Below are 14,081 nucleotides of genomic sequence, written 5' to 3'. Positions count from 1 at the left end.
ATCTCAAGGGCAGGCACCATCCCTCACATCCCCCTTGATTTGTTTTTCTTAAACTTGTGTCCCTAACACAATACCTCTAACATGGTATCTGGCTCAAATATTTGTTGAATGAAATGAGAAGTGTAGTGTAAATATAAATAGCCCCCCCTGACTTGGGGGGAGTCAACACCATGCTTGAATAGGGATTTTTCTGAATTATCTGCTTCCAGTAGTATCTCTGTTCTGGACGCAGCTTGTAAGTCTTCCTCCTGCCTCTGACCCTCAGTCTCTCAGTTCCCATCCCCTGATAACAACTGCTACTTGGGTTGTCATTCTGAGATGCTCCACGCAAACGTGCAAGCAAAATATATATTCTCGTAGACAGAAGTGCTTCATTCTATTTTTTTTTAATTTTATTTACCTATTTTGGCTGGGTTGGGTCTTCGTTGCTGTGTGCACCCTTTCTCTAGTTGTGGCGACCGGGGGCTACTCTTTGTTGCGGTGTGCGGGCTTCTCCTTGTGGTGGCTTCTCTTGTTGTGGAGCACAGGCTATAGGCACGCGGGCTTCAGTAGTTGTGGCACGCGGGCTTCAGTAGTTGTGTCACGCGGGCTCTAGAGCGCAAGCTCAGTAGTTGTGGCACACGGGCTTAGTTGCTCCACAGCATGTGGGATCTTCCTGGACCAGGGATCAAACCCATGTCCCCTGAATTGGCAGGATTCTTACCCACTGCGCCACTGGGGAAGTCCCAGAAGTGCTTCATTCTTTTGAACAACTGTTTCACTGTAGGAGAGTACCATAGTTTAGTTAATTAGTCTTTTCTTCAAAGACATTAAAGTTGTTTCCCATCTTTTCCTTCTACAAATGCTGCTGCAATGAATGACCTTGTGCATAACATTCGTGTGCATATGTGCAGTTATATTATAAATATCCCCTGAAACACCTTTTACTTTGGTTCAAGGTAAAGAGATTATGCAGAGATGGCAGCAAGGATCTGGCTTAGATGCTCAGAAAGTACCTCAAAAGGTGGGAGTTCCTAGGTTAGACCTCTGTCTTCAGAATCTAGGACTCATCTAGTCCCGGTGTACAACTAGAGTTTGGGGGCCACTTGGAAACTGAATTGCTCCAACCAAGCTCCAAAGACACTGATGCATTAACTATCAATACAATGTCTTAGTTTTTTTGCTGTACTCTTTCTCTTTTTATAATGTGACAATTGCTTGTTTGCTGTCATCTACACTAGACCATAAACTAGGCTAGGGGAAAGTAGTGAACAAGACAGATGAAGGCCTTGGTCTCCCATGGTTCTTTTTTTTGGCCACACCAAGCAGTATGCGGGGTCTTAGTTCCCCAACCAGGAATTGAACCTGTGCCCCTGCAGTGGAAGCGCAGAGTCTTAACCACTGGATCTCCAGGGAAGTCCCCAAGGCCTTGTTCTTATGGAACTATTTTTATTTTTTTTACCTTTATAGGTTTGTGTGTGTATGGATTAAACGAAATAATGGAGGTACAGTGATTAGCAAATTTGCAATTTAAAATGTTTGTTTACATGTATACATATATAATACATATTCATGTATATAAACAGAATATTGGAAGAGTCATAATTATTCTTGCCATGACTATATTTTTTTTCCTCTCCCCCAGCCCCACACTGTCTCTTGAAGAGCTCACACCTTAACCTCCAAGTTAACCAAACTTGGTTTGCTTTGAGCTCAAGGCGAGTGCGAAGCGCGGCCGGTAGGGGGCAAGAATCACCCAGGCGTGCCCATTACCTAAGCAAGGGATTCAAAGAGCATTCTCAGAATGACTTTACAAAAGGGTTACCAAGAAGTTAATTTGTTTATTCTGTGTCAGGTCACTTAGTAGTAGTAGCAATAATAATGATCATAATGGAGAATATGAAAATAAGGAAGTGAGAGGTAGTAGCGACAGATCTGCAGCAATCATTAATTGAGAGCAATAGTTGTTCAGGTTACCGGGTGTGTGTGAATAAAAAAGTGGGGCTGATTACGCTCTCACTCCTTAGGATCTGTACATGGCAGTGGACCAGCCGAGGGGCTCCGAGTTACTTGCGGTTTCACATTGAATAAAGTGCTTTGAGCAAGCCTAACAAGCAATGAGTAGGCGAATATTTTTTTCTAGAATTAACTAAGGTAACGAGCTTTTCAAAGTGACAGAGACGCCACTAGGTAACTTCCCGGCCCAGAGCCACACATCGAAAAGGTTTTGAAAACAGCTTCGGGCCCCTCCTAGCCTGACTTTGAAAGCAGGTGTGGGACGCATGCGCCCGGCCCACCGGTTGACCTCCTGGTGGCAACCCAGATCACGGACCTTCTTCCCGACAGCCCGCGAGGGAGAAAGGGAGGGGGAACGGAACTCTCGCGAGATGTTTCGAGCGCCGGCGGAAGCAGTAGACACGTGACTCTCCTAGGCGGCCTTCGTCTTCCCCCCTCCCCCTTCCTCGGAAACCCGGCCCCCTCACCCCTCGCCCACCCCGGAGCCGCGGTAATGGACGGTTTGGGTTCCGGAATTCCCTTGGATCCAACCACTGATACCGGGTCGGCAGGAGCGACGGAGTCCGTGCTTAGCGGCGAAGGCAGGGGCGGTCAAGATGGGGGGGGGAATCATCCTCCTTCACCTAGGAGGGAGGCGGGGCGGAGAGGGGCGCTGGGGAGTGGGGTGGGGGAGGGAGGAAGTCACGTGGGGCGTGCGCGCGGCGCCTCATCCGTTGCCCCACCCCCTCCCGGCGGGGCGGGGCGGGGGAGCTGAGGGGGAGGGGCGTCAAGATGGCGGCGGGGAGGTAGGCAGAGCCGGACGCCGCTGCTGCCGCCGCCACCGCCGCCGCCTCCGCTCCAGTCGCCTCTGGTTCTTCAAGCTCTCGCCACCCGGAGAAGCTGTTCCGGCGTCGGATCCCGCGGGGAAAGTAAGTCCTCTTTTTGGCCCTTTTCTATCTCTACACTCCCCCTCCCGGACAGTCTCCCACTCCCACCCTCCTCAGGGGGCCGTGCGGGGCCGGGCTGGGGGGGGCCGCCACCTCACCCCGGCTTGGGGCCTCCCTCGCCCCTCGCAGCCCCCTCAGCTGCACGCCCTGGGGGCCCTCGGGGGCACGGTCCCGGCGGTGGCCCCGCCGCGCTCGCTTCCTCCGCCCGTCAGCGCCGGGCCCTGCGGTCGCCGCGCGTGGGGCTCTCGGGCCCCGGGGGCCCCGCTGTCCCGGGCCGGAGGCCCCCCGTTTGGGCGAGGAGGCAGCGTCTGCGGACGCCGGTTCCGGCTCCGACTGGGCCGTACACCCCCTTGCTTCCGCGGCTCGACCCGGGGGCTGCGAGGTCCCGGCCTCTCAGGAAAGTGAGCTCCGTAATCCTTCAGAAGTCCTCCTGCCGGACGATTGTTCCGGTTCAGGGCGAGTGCGGGAGGCGACAGGGTCGCCCAAGATCTGAACCCCCGCACCTGCAGTTTGCTGATTACCTCGCTGTCGGGGCGATGGGGACGGTACGTGGGGCACGTGGGGCCACCTTCACGCCTCACCCGGTGATTAGGTTAATTTTGCCTCGAGCTCGCTCGCTCGCCTCCTGGACCCTAAGTAAGCATCTGTGTGGAGGGGAAAGGCGGTTGGGAATTGGCTTACTTTGAGAGTGTTTGGCGTAACGAGCATCTAAAGTTCCCCAAACCAGTGTATGCTGGTGGTTTCCCAGAAGTGGTTTGGGGTCGGTTTAACCGCTGAGGAGGTTTGGATGTGCCTGAACCCTTGTGATTGTTTCTTTCCTGACCCTGGCATCCAGCTCCTCCCCTTTCCACCCCGGCTTTGTGTTTCTGTTTGGTTAATGTTTGCGGACCACTAACTTGATCCTCGCACAGAGAAGCTCTTTTTATGTGCGTGCTCCGTTTACTGTGGGAGGCTTTTGTTTTGGGGAGTCGCTGGTTGAGAAACGGGGGAAAAGAACGGGCGAGAAAATGAGAGTCAAATAAAGCAACGTTTTTAGCCATTGAATTGCCCAGCCAGTTGTAACCGCACCCGGAAGTTTGTACTAAACACGTGTTGATGAGAAGAAGGTTAAAAACTGGGTCCCCTTTGACCTTTAGAAGTTGATTATTAGCAGTTTATGTTGAGTTAAATGTGTCATATTCTCTAGGCAGCCAGAATTAGAGACAGAATAGGGTTTCTAAAGTGTCGGCAGGAGGGTCCAGAAAGCTGTCAAACCCCTAGTTGCTCTAGCGCGGTTCCTCAGAACAGTTGGAAACAGTTAAACCAGATAACAGTGCGGAGGGATTCCATTTTTTCCCAGTTATTTACCGCAATCAGAACTGCTTTTCATAAGCAGTGGGGAAAGCCTTCATCACTGCACAAAAGATAGTTTGTACAGAATTTCTAGGATAAAATGTAGAATTTGCTGCTGCTGCCTTGAGTGGGACATTAGTTTTGCAAGCAAGGGAACATTTTATTTTCATGTTTAAAGAAGTTGTTTCCAAAGTTTACCTTACCAGAGAAGACATCTTTACTCTTTTCCTCTGGATTCTGCTTTTTATCTCCCAATATAACTTTATTCCCAGATCTAATTTTGTTCCATACAATCCTCCAGAATTTTAAATAAATTTTATTTTAGTTGCTGGGTAAATGTTAAAAAGGGAGGCTTCGTGAGTGGCTTACAGATCGTAAATTCATCATCCATTCATCCATCCATTCATTCATCCATCCATTGAATGCTCTTATGTGTCAGTTTTACACGTTTTAAGGGTTTTGCTGAGATTACTATTTAAAAACGTGCAGTATGGAGATTCTTTTCATGTTTTTTTAAAGTCTTTTTTCGCCTCAAAGACTTTAGGTACAGATAACATATTGGCATTTCTTAGTCTCTGAATTGAGCTTTGATTTGAGACTTGCTGCCTTGCCTGTGAAGGAAGACAGCACACAGGTCTGAGGTCTGCTCTAGCAAGATACCTGACTTTTCTTGAGGCTCTGTGGGTTTGTGCTTTGCCTGCCAAAAATTGGTGTAAAGATACTTTCCGAGAGGAATTGTTTTCCATTAAATAGACAATTAATAACCAAGATGATGTAATCCTTAAGTTTTTGCAGTTGTCTTTTTTAATGCTAATTGACAGATCCACTTTGATGTGGTTGAGCTTTACTAAGTAAGGACAACCTTGTGATACCACTGAAATTTTCTGTGGATGGAAAGGATAGGCTCTTGAAGAGCAGGAACTCTCTTTTATGAAAAAAAATATGGTATAAAACCCGTCAAATTAACTTGCTTATTTACCTCTTGGGAGACAGTATATAGCACAGAGCAGTGATTTTCAAACCTTTTTTACTGCATTCCGCAGTAAGAAATGTGTTTTACGTTGTGACCTAGTACATAATGCACGCATAGAACTCAGTTTTGTGAAATGTTTACGCTCTCTGCGTGTGCTGCATTAATTCTGTCTGTATTTAAAATATTTGAATATTCTATATTTGAAATATTTAAAAATACTGGTCATGACATACTTAAATTATTTGACAGCATTGTTGTGACCAGCAGTTTGAAAAATACTGGTATGGAGTTAATAGCACAGAATCTTGGGGTGGGCGGGCAGGGTGCAGGGCGCAGGTATCAGCCCTCCTAGGTTTGTAATTCTGCTACAAGCTTGCTTTGTTGTTACCTTGTTACAGTTCATCTCTCTAAGCCTGTTTCTCATCTCTGACAAGGGAATAACGGATAGTTTTTACTCATGGATTATTTTGAGAGTTAAAGAATTCCAACCATATAGTGAATGTCGAGAAGACTAGCCATCTGATTTTGATGTTGTGATGGAGAAAGTAGTCCCCCCCACCCAAATCTTTCTTGGGTTTCTTTTTCAAAGCGTTTTTGAAACTTTTATATAATCTGCACATTCCTTTGTGCGTCCATTCTTCCTATAGGTTTTGCAATGAGAGTGAGGGGAGGGGCACTTTACTGAGCAATCGCTGCTTGGGGAAGTAGGTGTTAAAAAATACAGATTATATCCTTTTAGGTAAAGAAAATCCTATTTAGCAAGCTTCTTCATACCTACCTTCCCTTCCTCCTGATACTCTTAAGGAACCAGCACTCAGTAGACACTTAATGAATACTTGTTGATGGACTTAACCAGCTAAATTCTAAGTGGATCATTATCCTTCAAATTCTTAAGCTGAGTGCCAGTCATCGACATCCAGGCTACATAAAAACAGAGTTGGCTCAAAAATTAGACATGTTTAGCACTATTAAGTAAAGAGAAAAATCCTTTTCAGGCAAAGATATTTCTTTCTTTCTTCTTTTAATAAATTTAAATTTATTTTATTTTTGGCTGCGTTGGGTCTTTGTTGCTGCGTGAGGGCTTTCTCTAGTTGTGGCGGGTGGAGGTTACTCTTGGTTTTGGTGCACGGGGTTCTCATTGCGGTGGCTTCTCTTGTTTCGGAGCTCTGGGGTGCGTGGGCTTCAGTAGTTGTGGCACGCAGGCTCAGTAGTTGTGGTGCACAGGCTTAGTTGCTCCACAGCATGTGGGGTCTTCCCGGACCAGGGCTCGAACCCGTGTCCCCTGCATTGGCAGGGGGATTCTTAACCACTGCACCACCAGGGATGTCCGGCAAAGATATTTCTAAAATGATATTATATGTGCACATTTAAATATGTCTACCAGTTTCCTCTAGATATGCTAATTGATTAGATATATTGGATGTATGACACTTGAGTAAAAAGGGTGCTAGTATTTTATAGAACTAATGTGGAAGTTAATTAGTGAATAAATTGCCAACAGGTAGTTTGTATTCTAGATATAAAGTGTTATATCAGCAATTTGAAGGAAAACATTTTTTGAACATTATAGTAATGTTTATCAATATAATGGTTAATAGTAGCTAATATTTATTCCACGTAGTGTAATATTTACTCAACACAGCAATCCTGTAAAGTAGGTTCTATTTTTATTCCCATTTGAAGATGAGGAAACTGAGTCACAAGTTATTACTTAACTGTGTTACACTACTTAGCAGATGGTGTAGTCAGTATTTGAAACCAGGTTTTCCCCTTGACTTCATAGTCTCCTCAGCCTCTGTAGTGTACTGCTGTTGCTGCTGCAGGTACATCTCTTGTATCTGCCCAGAGCTATAAAGATCTGCTTCTGTCTCAACAAGAGGAACCTTGTCCTTGTTGATAGGTTTCAGTGTTGGTGTTCTCAGTGGGAACTGTATCCTTTCATTCTTCTGATTGGCTGTTGTTTCTCAGGATTCTCTTCCTGCCAAGGATGTCTCTTAGTTTCTGTCTACTACTGTGTCATTAGTCCTTATTTATCATAGACGCTTTCATAGGTGTACTATTTTGAATACGTGATATTTTCAAATGTATTTATGATAAAAATGGAACCTTTTTGTTGTCCATTGTTTGAGATAGAATCACTCTGTGTTTAGTAGTTAGCAGTTCTTTTTCACCTAACAGTGTTTGTGTTTACATTATACTTAGTGGGTTCAAAGTGAAAATGTTTTTTTCCCTCTCAGGAATAAATCTTACTTGTTTGTAAAATGTGGGGAAGGTTGCATAATATAACCTTTTAGGGGCTCTGTCAGCTTGAGCACTGAAATTCTGTGAGTCTGTAATATTGATAGTTTCAGAATAGGAATATGATTAAATATTAAGGATTTTCCTTAATGGAGTTAGAGAATGGCATAGATGTGTGCTCTCTATCCCCTCCCCACTTCTCATGCAAAAAAAGTGCAAGTAGGGAATTTGTGCCCAATTGGCTTGAGAGAAAGGATCCCTTGATTTTGTTTGTGTATAAGATGTATATAAAATTAAAATCTCTTTCATTAATAGCTCGTAAAAGACGATGTCTCTTACAGGCATTGTCAGTACTAGGTCACTGCTCAGATCAGAGGGTCTCAAATTGTGATTCCTGTGCATTTTGAGTAGGTCACTGATAATGTTACTTATAACTGTTGCCATCATTTCTTATGGACTCCAACAGGTTTACTCCCCAAATAACTCTCTTCCATGATATTTTTGTACTTATAATGCTAATTGTTCAGAAAATATATTTCAGAAAGCTCTCGTGAATTCAGTAACACATGGATTAATGGATCCCTCGGCCTCCAAGCTTTCTGTGGTCTGTAGTTTAGGAATCATTGGTTTAAAAGAATGTGCTTTTGTTTCAAATGTAAATAATTATTTACAATATTTACTTTAAAAAAAGATGACATTTTGATAGTCTCAGGAATTATTAATCTAGGTCAAAATAAGCCATAGCAAGTGGGCTAAGACCCTGTATTCCCATAGGTCATTGGTCCTAATGAAGTATTTTATAGATTGAATTTTTTTTTTTTTTTTTTTGCGGTACGCGGGCCTCTCACTGTTGTGGCCTCTCCCGTTGCGGAGCACAGGTTCCGGACGCACAGGCTCAGCGGCTGTGGCTCACGGGCCCAGCTGCTCCGCGGCATGTGGGATCTTCCTGGACTGGGGCAGGAACCCCTGTCCCCTGCATCGGCAGGCGGACTCTCAACCACTGCACCACCAGGGAAGCCCTGAAAATATTCTAAAGCATTGGTTTGCTCTCTTGGTACATATTTGTACTATGTACTAGGATAGTAGTTTGTAAAGTGTGGTCAACTATGTATTAGAAAAATGGATCAACTTTTTTTAAAAATAAATTTATTTATTTTATTTATTTCTTTTTGGCCGTGTTGGGTCTTCGTTGCTGTGTGCAGGCTTTTCTCTAGTTGTGGCGAGCGGGGGCTACTTTTCGTTGTGGTGCGCGGGCTTCTCATTGCGGTGGCTTCTCTTGTTGCGGAGCATGGGCTTTAGACACGCGGGCTTCAGTAGTTGTGGAACGTGGGCTCAGTAGTTTTGGCTCGCGGACTCTAGAGTGCAGACTCAGTAGTTGTAGCGCACGGGCTTAGCTGCTCTGCGGCATGTGGGATATTCCTGGACCAGGGCTCGAACCCGTGTCCCCTGCATTGGCAGGTGGATTCTTAACCACTGTGCCACCAGGGAAGCCCCCAAATGGATCAATTTTATATTAAATCCATATTTTGACATTTCTCCTTGTCTCCTCTGTCATCCGGTTCTTTCATATTTCCATCTTGTTGTTTAATACTAATTCTCCCCTTTCCAGTTTTAATCTCAGACAGGCTTTTATTCCGAAGTTAAGTATTGAAACTTCACAGGTTACCAATATTGACTTCTTGATCTACTCATTGGAAAGAGAATGCATGGGCTTTGGGAATTTGAACAGTCTAGATCTGGGTGTGACCTTGGGCAGGTAATTTAAGCTTTCTGAGCCTCAGTTTCATTTCTAGAATTATAATACTTACCTTGCTCAGGGTTGTCATGGACTAGTGATGGACATGAAGAGCCTGACACTGTGCCAGGCTTGTAAAAGATACTTAGTCACTGTCAGTTCCCTTCCCTTCCTCCTATCTGCTCAAAATGCTTTCTTCCTTAGACTTCTTTTCTTTTCTCTAAAAATTTTGGGGAAATCTCCTTTGGGCTATCCTTCCTCTCATCCTTTAAACAGTAGGTCTGCCCTTCGTTTCATTTCTGGATATCTGGATGTCTGGATGACTGAAGCAGCAGTTCCTGTTAAACAAGAACCAGAGACGCTACCTACTCCAGCACTATCTTTGTAAATCACATCTTTGTAAATGATGTACAAGCGACGTAGACCTTCCTAGTAGAGAATTTCTCTATGAAATGTCCTGCTTTGATCTAAAACAGTGGTTCTTGTATGTTGGGAAGTCGTGGTCATGGTATTCTTGGCTAACAACTTTTTTTTTGTAGGACATAATGAAACATTTAATTTCATTGCACAGTCTGAGAATAAATGGACTAGCTGAAAATTAGTTTATTTATGTAATGTGAAGTTAGTTCTTTGATAAAAACAAGTAGTCACATTTCTCATAATTATGTTTGTGTATATAAATTGGTTATTTCAGATAAATTAATGAGAAAAGTTAAAATTAAGAAAGCTCTGTTAAACTTTTTTTTCCCTACAAAATGGATAAAAATCCATCTTAGTGGTAGAATACTTTGATTTGGCTCCTATGAGTACAGTTGGAAAACCCCAGCTGAAAGTGTATTTGCCTGCTCGAATTAGGCATTTTCCCCCTAAACGCCATATATCTCATCTTTTAGGTCTCCTGGGCTCAACCTTTTTTATTTTCTCTTGGCTTAACGCTAATTATCCATCAACTCATGCTTTTTTGTGTGTGTTTCTTGTTCTCCCTTCCATTTTGAGCTTTTATTTAAACTTAGTCTTATGGATTCTCCTTAAATATCTTAGAATCCATTCCCCCTTCTTTCTCTTTACATCTTACTGTTATAGCACATCATCTTTTTCCTGATCTGCTGTAGCATTTTCCTAAGATGTCTCCCTGCCTTGGTCTTACTCTACCCATTCTCAGTTTGCTTCCATACTGCTGTGGAGTAATTTTTCTAAGTCACAAATCTGACTATGTCTTGCAGTCCTCTATCTGAAAACCCTTTAGTGACCCCTGATTCTCACAGGATTAAATGAGCTCTTTAGCATGGTGTTCAGAGCTGTGGGCGAAAACTTCTTCGTCTCTTGCCATCACCTTTGTGAACCTCGTATTTCTGTTCTGAGCTTCCGTACCCATGTTGAACTACTCTAGCCATCTTTCTTAGAGTGCCAGCATCATTCGTGCCCCCATAAGTTTGAATGCACTATCCAGAAGATCCTTGTCTACCTGGCAATTTCTTACCTGAGACTTGGCTCCATTGTCATCTTTGTCATCTCTTTCCCCAGGTGAATTCAGCATTTCCTTCTCTGTTCCCACAGCATTTTGTAACGTATACTCTTTCTGTGATTTGCATACTTTTCTGTCCTTTCCATCTTAATGTGAATTTCTTGGGATCAGAGACTATTGCTCTTTCATCCTTTTTTTGCCTGCTGTGTAGCAGGTTCTTCATAAATATTGAATGAACGGATCCGGTAGAAAATGTTGGTTTATGTTTAGAAGAGAGTTAATTGTCATTTTAAGTTTTTAATGTTAATATTTAATATTTTGTTCTAAAGATGGTGGAGCCAGGGCAAGATTTACTGCTTGCTGCTTTGAGCGAGAGTGGAATTAGTCCGAATGACCTCTTTGATATTGATGGTGGAGATGCGGGGCTTGCAACTCCAACACCTACCCCTCCCGTACAACAGGTAAGTGTTTTCCAAAGCCTCTGTAAGAAGTGAGTTTTTTCTTAATTTTACTTTCTATTATAGAAATAGTTATTGTTAAGCGTTAATTTTAAATATGCATGTGAATATTACTTTTATGTTGATTATTAGTCTTTATTCACAAAGTGGAAAATACTTGGCAGTGAAAATCAAGACATTTTCTGCTTTGATATATAACGTAAGAGATGAATTGCTTAGAGTTATTGTGGGAGGATCACTAATCTCAATATTTGTCTTTGTACTTTATAGGAATATTTTTCTGAGGTTTCACTATACACATTCTCTGAAAGCAAAAATAAGATTCTGGTGTTAGCGTAGTTTAGTGAAGATGTTATGCTTGCAAAGATTGTTATTTTATACCTGGTATCAGTGATTTTACATTCCATTTGAATGCAAAGCTTGAAAAAATTTTTTATTTTAATAAAATAAATACATCTCTTGTTCTTGAAACAGAATTCACTGCCGTCATTCTTTATTTCTTTCTCTGATGTTGTTTTCTCTCCAGTCAGTGCCACTTAGTGCATTAGAACTAGGTTTGGAGACTGAAGCAGCAGTTCCTGTTAAACAAGAACCAGAGACGCTACCTACTCCAGCACTATTAAATGTTAGGGTAAGAATTATTTAGATTTGGCATTACTATGAAAATAGTTTAGGGTTGTAGTAAGAAAATAACCTTTAATATGAAATAGTTTTATTTCACTAGTTCTGCTTTTTGCTGCTTCTTTCCCAGTATTCTATCTACTCTCACCTCCTACTTTATAAAACGTTTCTTTCACTCTTCTGGTAGTTATGTTGATCAAAAGATTAAGGGGAAAGAAACCCCCATTTTTTTAGGTTATTTATTGCAAGTGATAGAAAATTCATGAAGTAAAGGTGAACTACACGTTAACCCACTACACTTTTCATTTTTACTTGTTTATTTCAGCTTTTGTCCATTGGTATATATAATTTTTATGTGATTGTTATTGTGCTTTAAATGTAGAGTTCCACTGACCTTGCTTTAAACATAGCAGTTTTCGTTGTTGTTGTTACTGTAGGCTGGGCTGCACGGCTTGTGGGATCTCAGTTCCCCAACCGGGGATTGAACCTGGGCCATGGCAGTGAAAGCCCTGAATCCTAACCAGTAGGCCACAGGAAACTCCCTACGCATAGCAATTATTAATTTAAGCTCTAGTGGTATAAAAGTATTGGACTGGTTAAAATTTGATAACTTTTGATAAATTATTGTTGAGAGTTAACATTTAAAATTAATAGTAATGTAGAAGATTCTTGTTAGAGAAGTCATTAACAAATAACTTGAAGGGGGAAAGAAGTAGAAATAGACTTAAATTTATAAAAATATCTGTTGGGGCTTCCCTGGTGGCACGGTGGTTGGGAGTCCACCTGCCGATGCAGGGGATGCGGGTTCGTGCCCCGGTCCGGGAAGATCCCACATGCCGCGGAGCGGCTGGGCCTGTGAGCCATGGCCGCTGAGCCTGCGCGTCCGGAGCCTGTGCTCCGCAACGGGAGAGGCCACAATGGTGAGAGGCCCGCGTACTGCAAAAAAAAAAAAAAAAAAAAAAAAAATCTGTTTTACTTTAGTTGGTTGAAGTCACAGACATTTGTTATCCTCAAATCTTGACTTTTTTTGTTCATTTTTGTCCAACTCCTAACTCCCACCCCCCAACTATAAAAATAAAATGCTATGTAGCTTTGCCTTAGGCTCAAAGGAAGCATCCGCATTATCACTGATATTTGTAATTTACCTGGGTGGATCATTCATGGGGGCATAGGAATTTAAAACTCTGCTTGGTGGTCTTATCTTATTAAGTTAAACGTTAGTATAGTCTGTATGATAGCAGACAAAGCATTGGACAGGAATCATAGAATGTTAGAAATGGAAAATGGTCCTCAGAGACCCCGGGCCTCCAGAGGTAAAGTGATTTGCCTAAGGTTATCTGATTAGTTGGGGGCAGTGCTGGGATTAGAAATTATGTTCCTAGTCCTTGTGTTATGTAGGGTGACTATACAACACAGCTTGCTTAGGATACTCTCATTTTATGCTTGCTGCCCCCAACACTACTATTATACCTTCTTTTTCTCAAATGGTGTATTTTAACTAGGTAGTTTATATCTAATGATATTTATTAGAACCGAAGTGCCAATGGTTGCGTAAGATTCTTAATAAGTCAGTTTTAGAGTTTTAAATGGCCTGTTGTATTTGTGGATATGGGTTGCATTAGAGAATAAAGAATTTTTCACAGGTGTGATGTATATGGTTTTCTTTTCTAGCAGCAGCCTCCATCTACTACAACATTTGTGCTGAATCAAATAAATCAGCTTCCGACTTTGGGATCTACAATTGTAATGACTAAAACACCACCTGTAACCACGAATAGGCAAACCATCACTTTAACAAAGTTCATTCAGACTACTGCAAACACACGTCCTTCAGTCTCAGCACCAGCAGCACGAAATGCCATGACCTCTGCACCTTCAAAAGACCAGGTTCAACTGAAGGACCTACTAAAAAATAATAGTCTGAACGAACTCATGAAACTGAAGCCACCGGCTAATATTGCTCAGCCAGTTGCAACAGCAGCTAGTAAGTCATTTTGTTTTCAACAGTGTCAACTGCTTGCCTTCGTTAAGATATGTCAGTGTGTTTTTAAGGTTTTGCTTAGGTTTTAAAAGAAGTAGTCATGACAGGAGATGATATCTGCATGACTCTGTGGACTTATAGTATTTATGCAATTCAAGGGAAGCAAAAATTTAGAAGCCTTAGCCTTAAGCTTTAAAATGAAGTGTGGAATTATCAAGTGGCTACATGAACACCATGAGATCTCAGTTTTATAAATTGTGAATAACTGGTTAACATTTTTCTCAGTCATTTAAATCAGTGCTTTTCAAACTTTATAACTCTGAGTCACTTGGGGATCTTTTTTTTTTTAAATGAGTT

At 42.5% G+C, this 14,081-nt stretch overlaps 1 protein-coding gene and 1 long non-coding RNA gene across 11 annotated transcripts in view; one reads left to right on the top strand and one right to left on the bottom strand.

Annotated features, from left to right (window-relative positions):
- Window positions 1-374: 374 nt before the first annotated feature.
- LOC125961214 (uncharacterized) lies at window positions 375-2,610 on the bottom strand. Its single transcript, XR_007471604.1, has 2 exons — window positions 2,474-2,610; window positions 375-760 (listed from the first exon to the last, which is right to left on the bottom strand). It is a non-coding gene; the product is annotated as an uncharacterized LOC125961214 (long non-coding RNA).
- Window positions 2,611-2,744: 134 nt separating this feature from the next.
- SBNO1 (strawberry notch homolog 1) overlaps window positions 2,745-14,081 on the top strand; it is a 58,372-nt gene continuing 47,035 nt past the window's right edge. For 4 of the 10 annotated variants that reach the window (XR_004486976.2, XM_033440778.2, XM_004276671.4 and 1 more), the window contains exons 1-4: window positions 2,745-2,903; window positions 10,994-11,125; window positions 11,649-11,753; window positions 13,415-13,727. Coding sequence is in view for 9 of the 10 variants with exons in the window: in XM_033440778.2 (XP_033296669.1) it covers window positions 10,994-11,125; window positions 11,649-11,753; window positions 13,415-13,727 (550 nt within the window). In the remaining variant the exon portion in view is untranslated. The remainder of the gene's footprint in view (window positions 2,904-10,993; window positions 11,126-11,648; window positions 11,754-13,414; window positions 13,728-14,081) is intronic. The other 6 variants (XM_033440780.2, XM_033440779.2, XM_033440777.2 and 3 more) reach the window with 3 other exon arrangements.

Source organism: Orcinus orca, chromosome 15 (assembly GCF_937001465.1).
Source record: "Orcinus orca chromosome 15, mOrcOrc1.1, whole genome shotgun sequence".
NCBI lineage: Eukaryota > Metazoa > Chordata > Mammalia > Artiodactyla > Delphinidae > Orcinus > Orcinus orca.
Note: the sequence above shows the minus strand (reverse complement) of the source record. Positions and strands in the feature narration are given on the sequence as shown.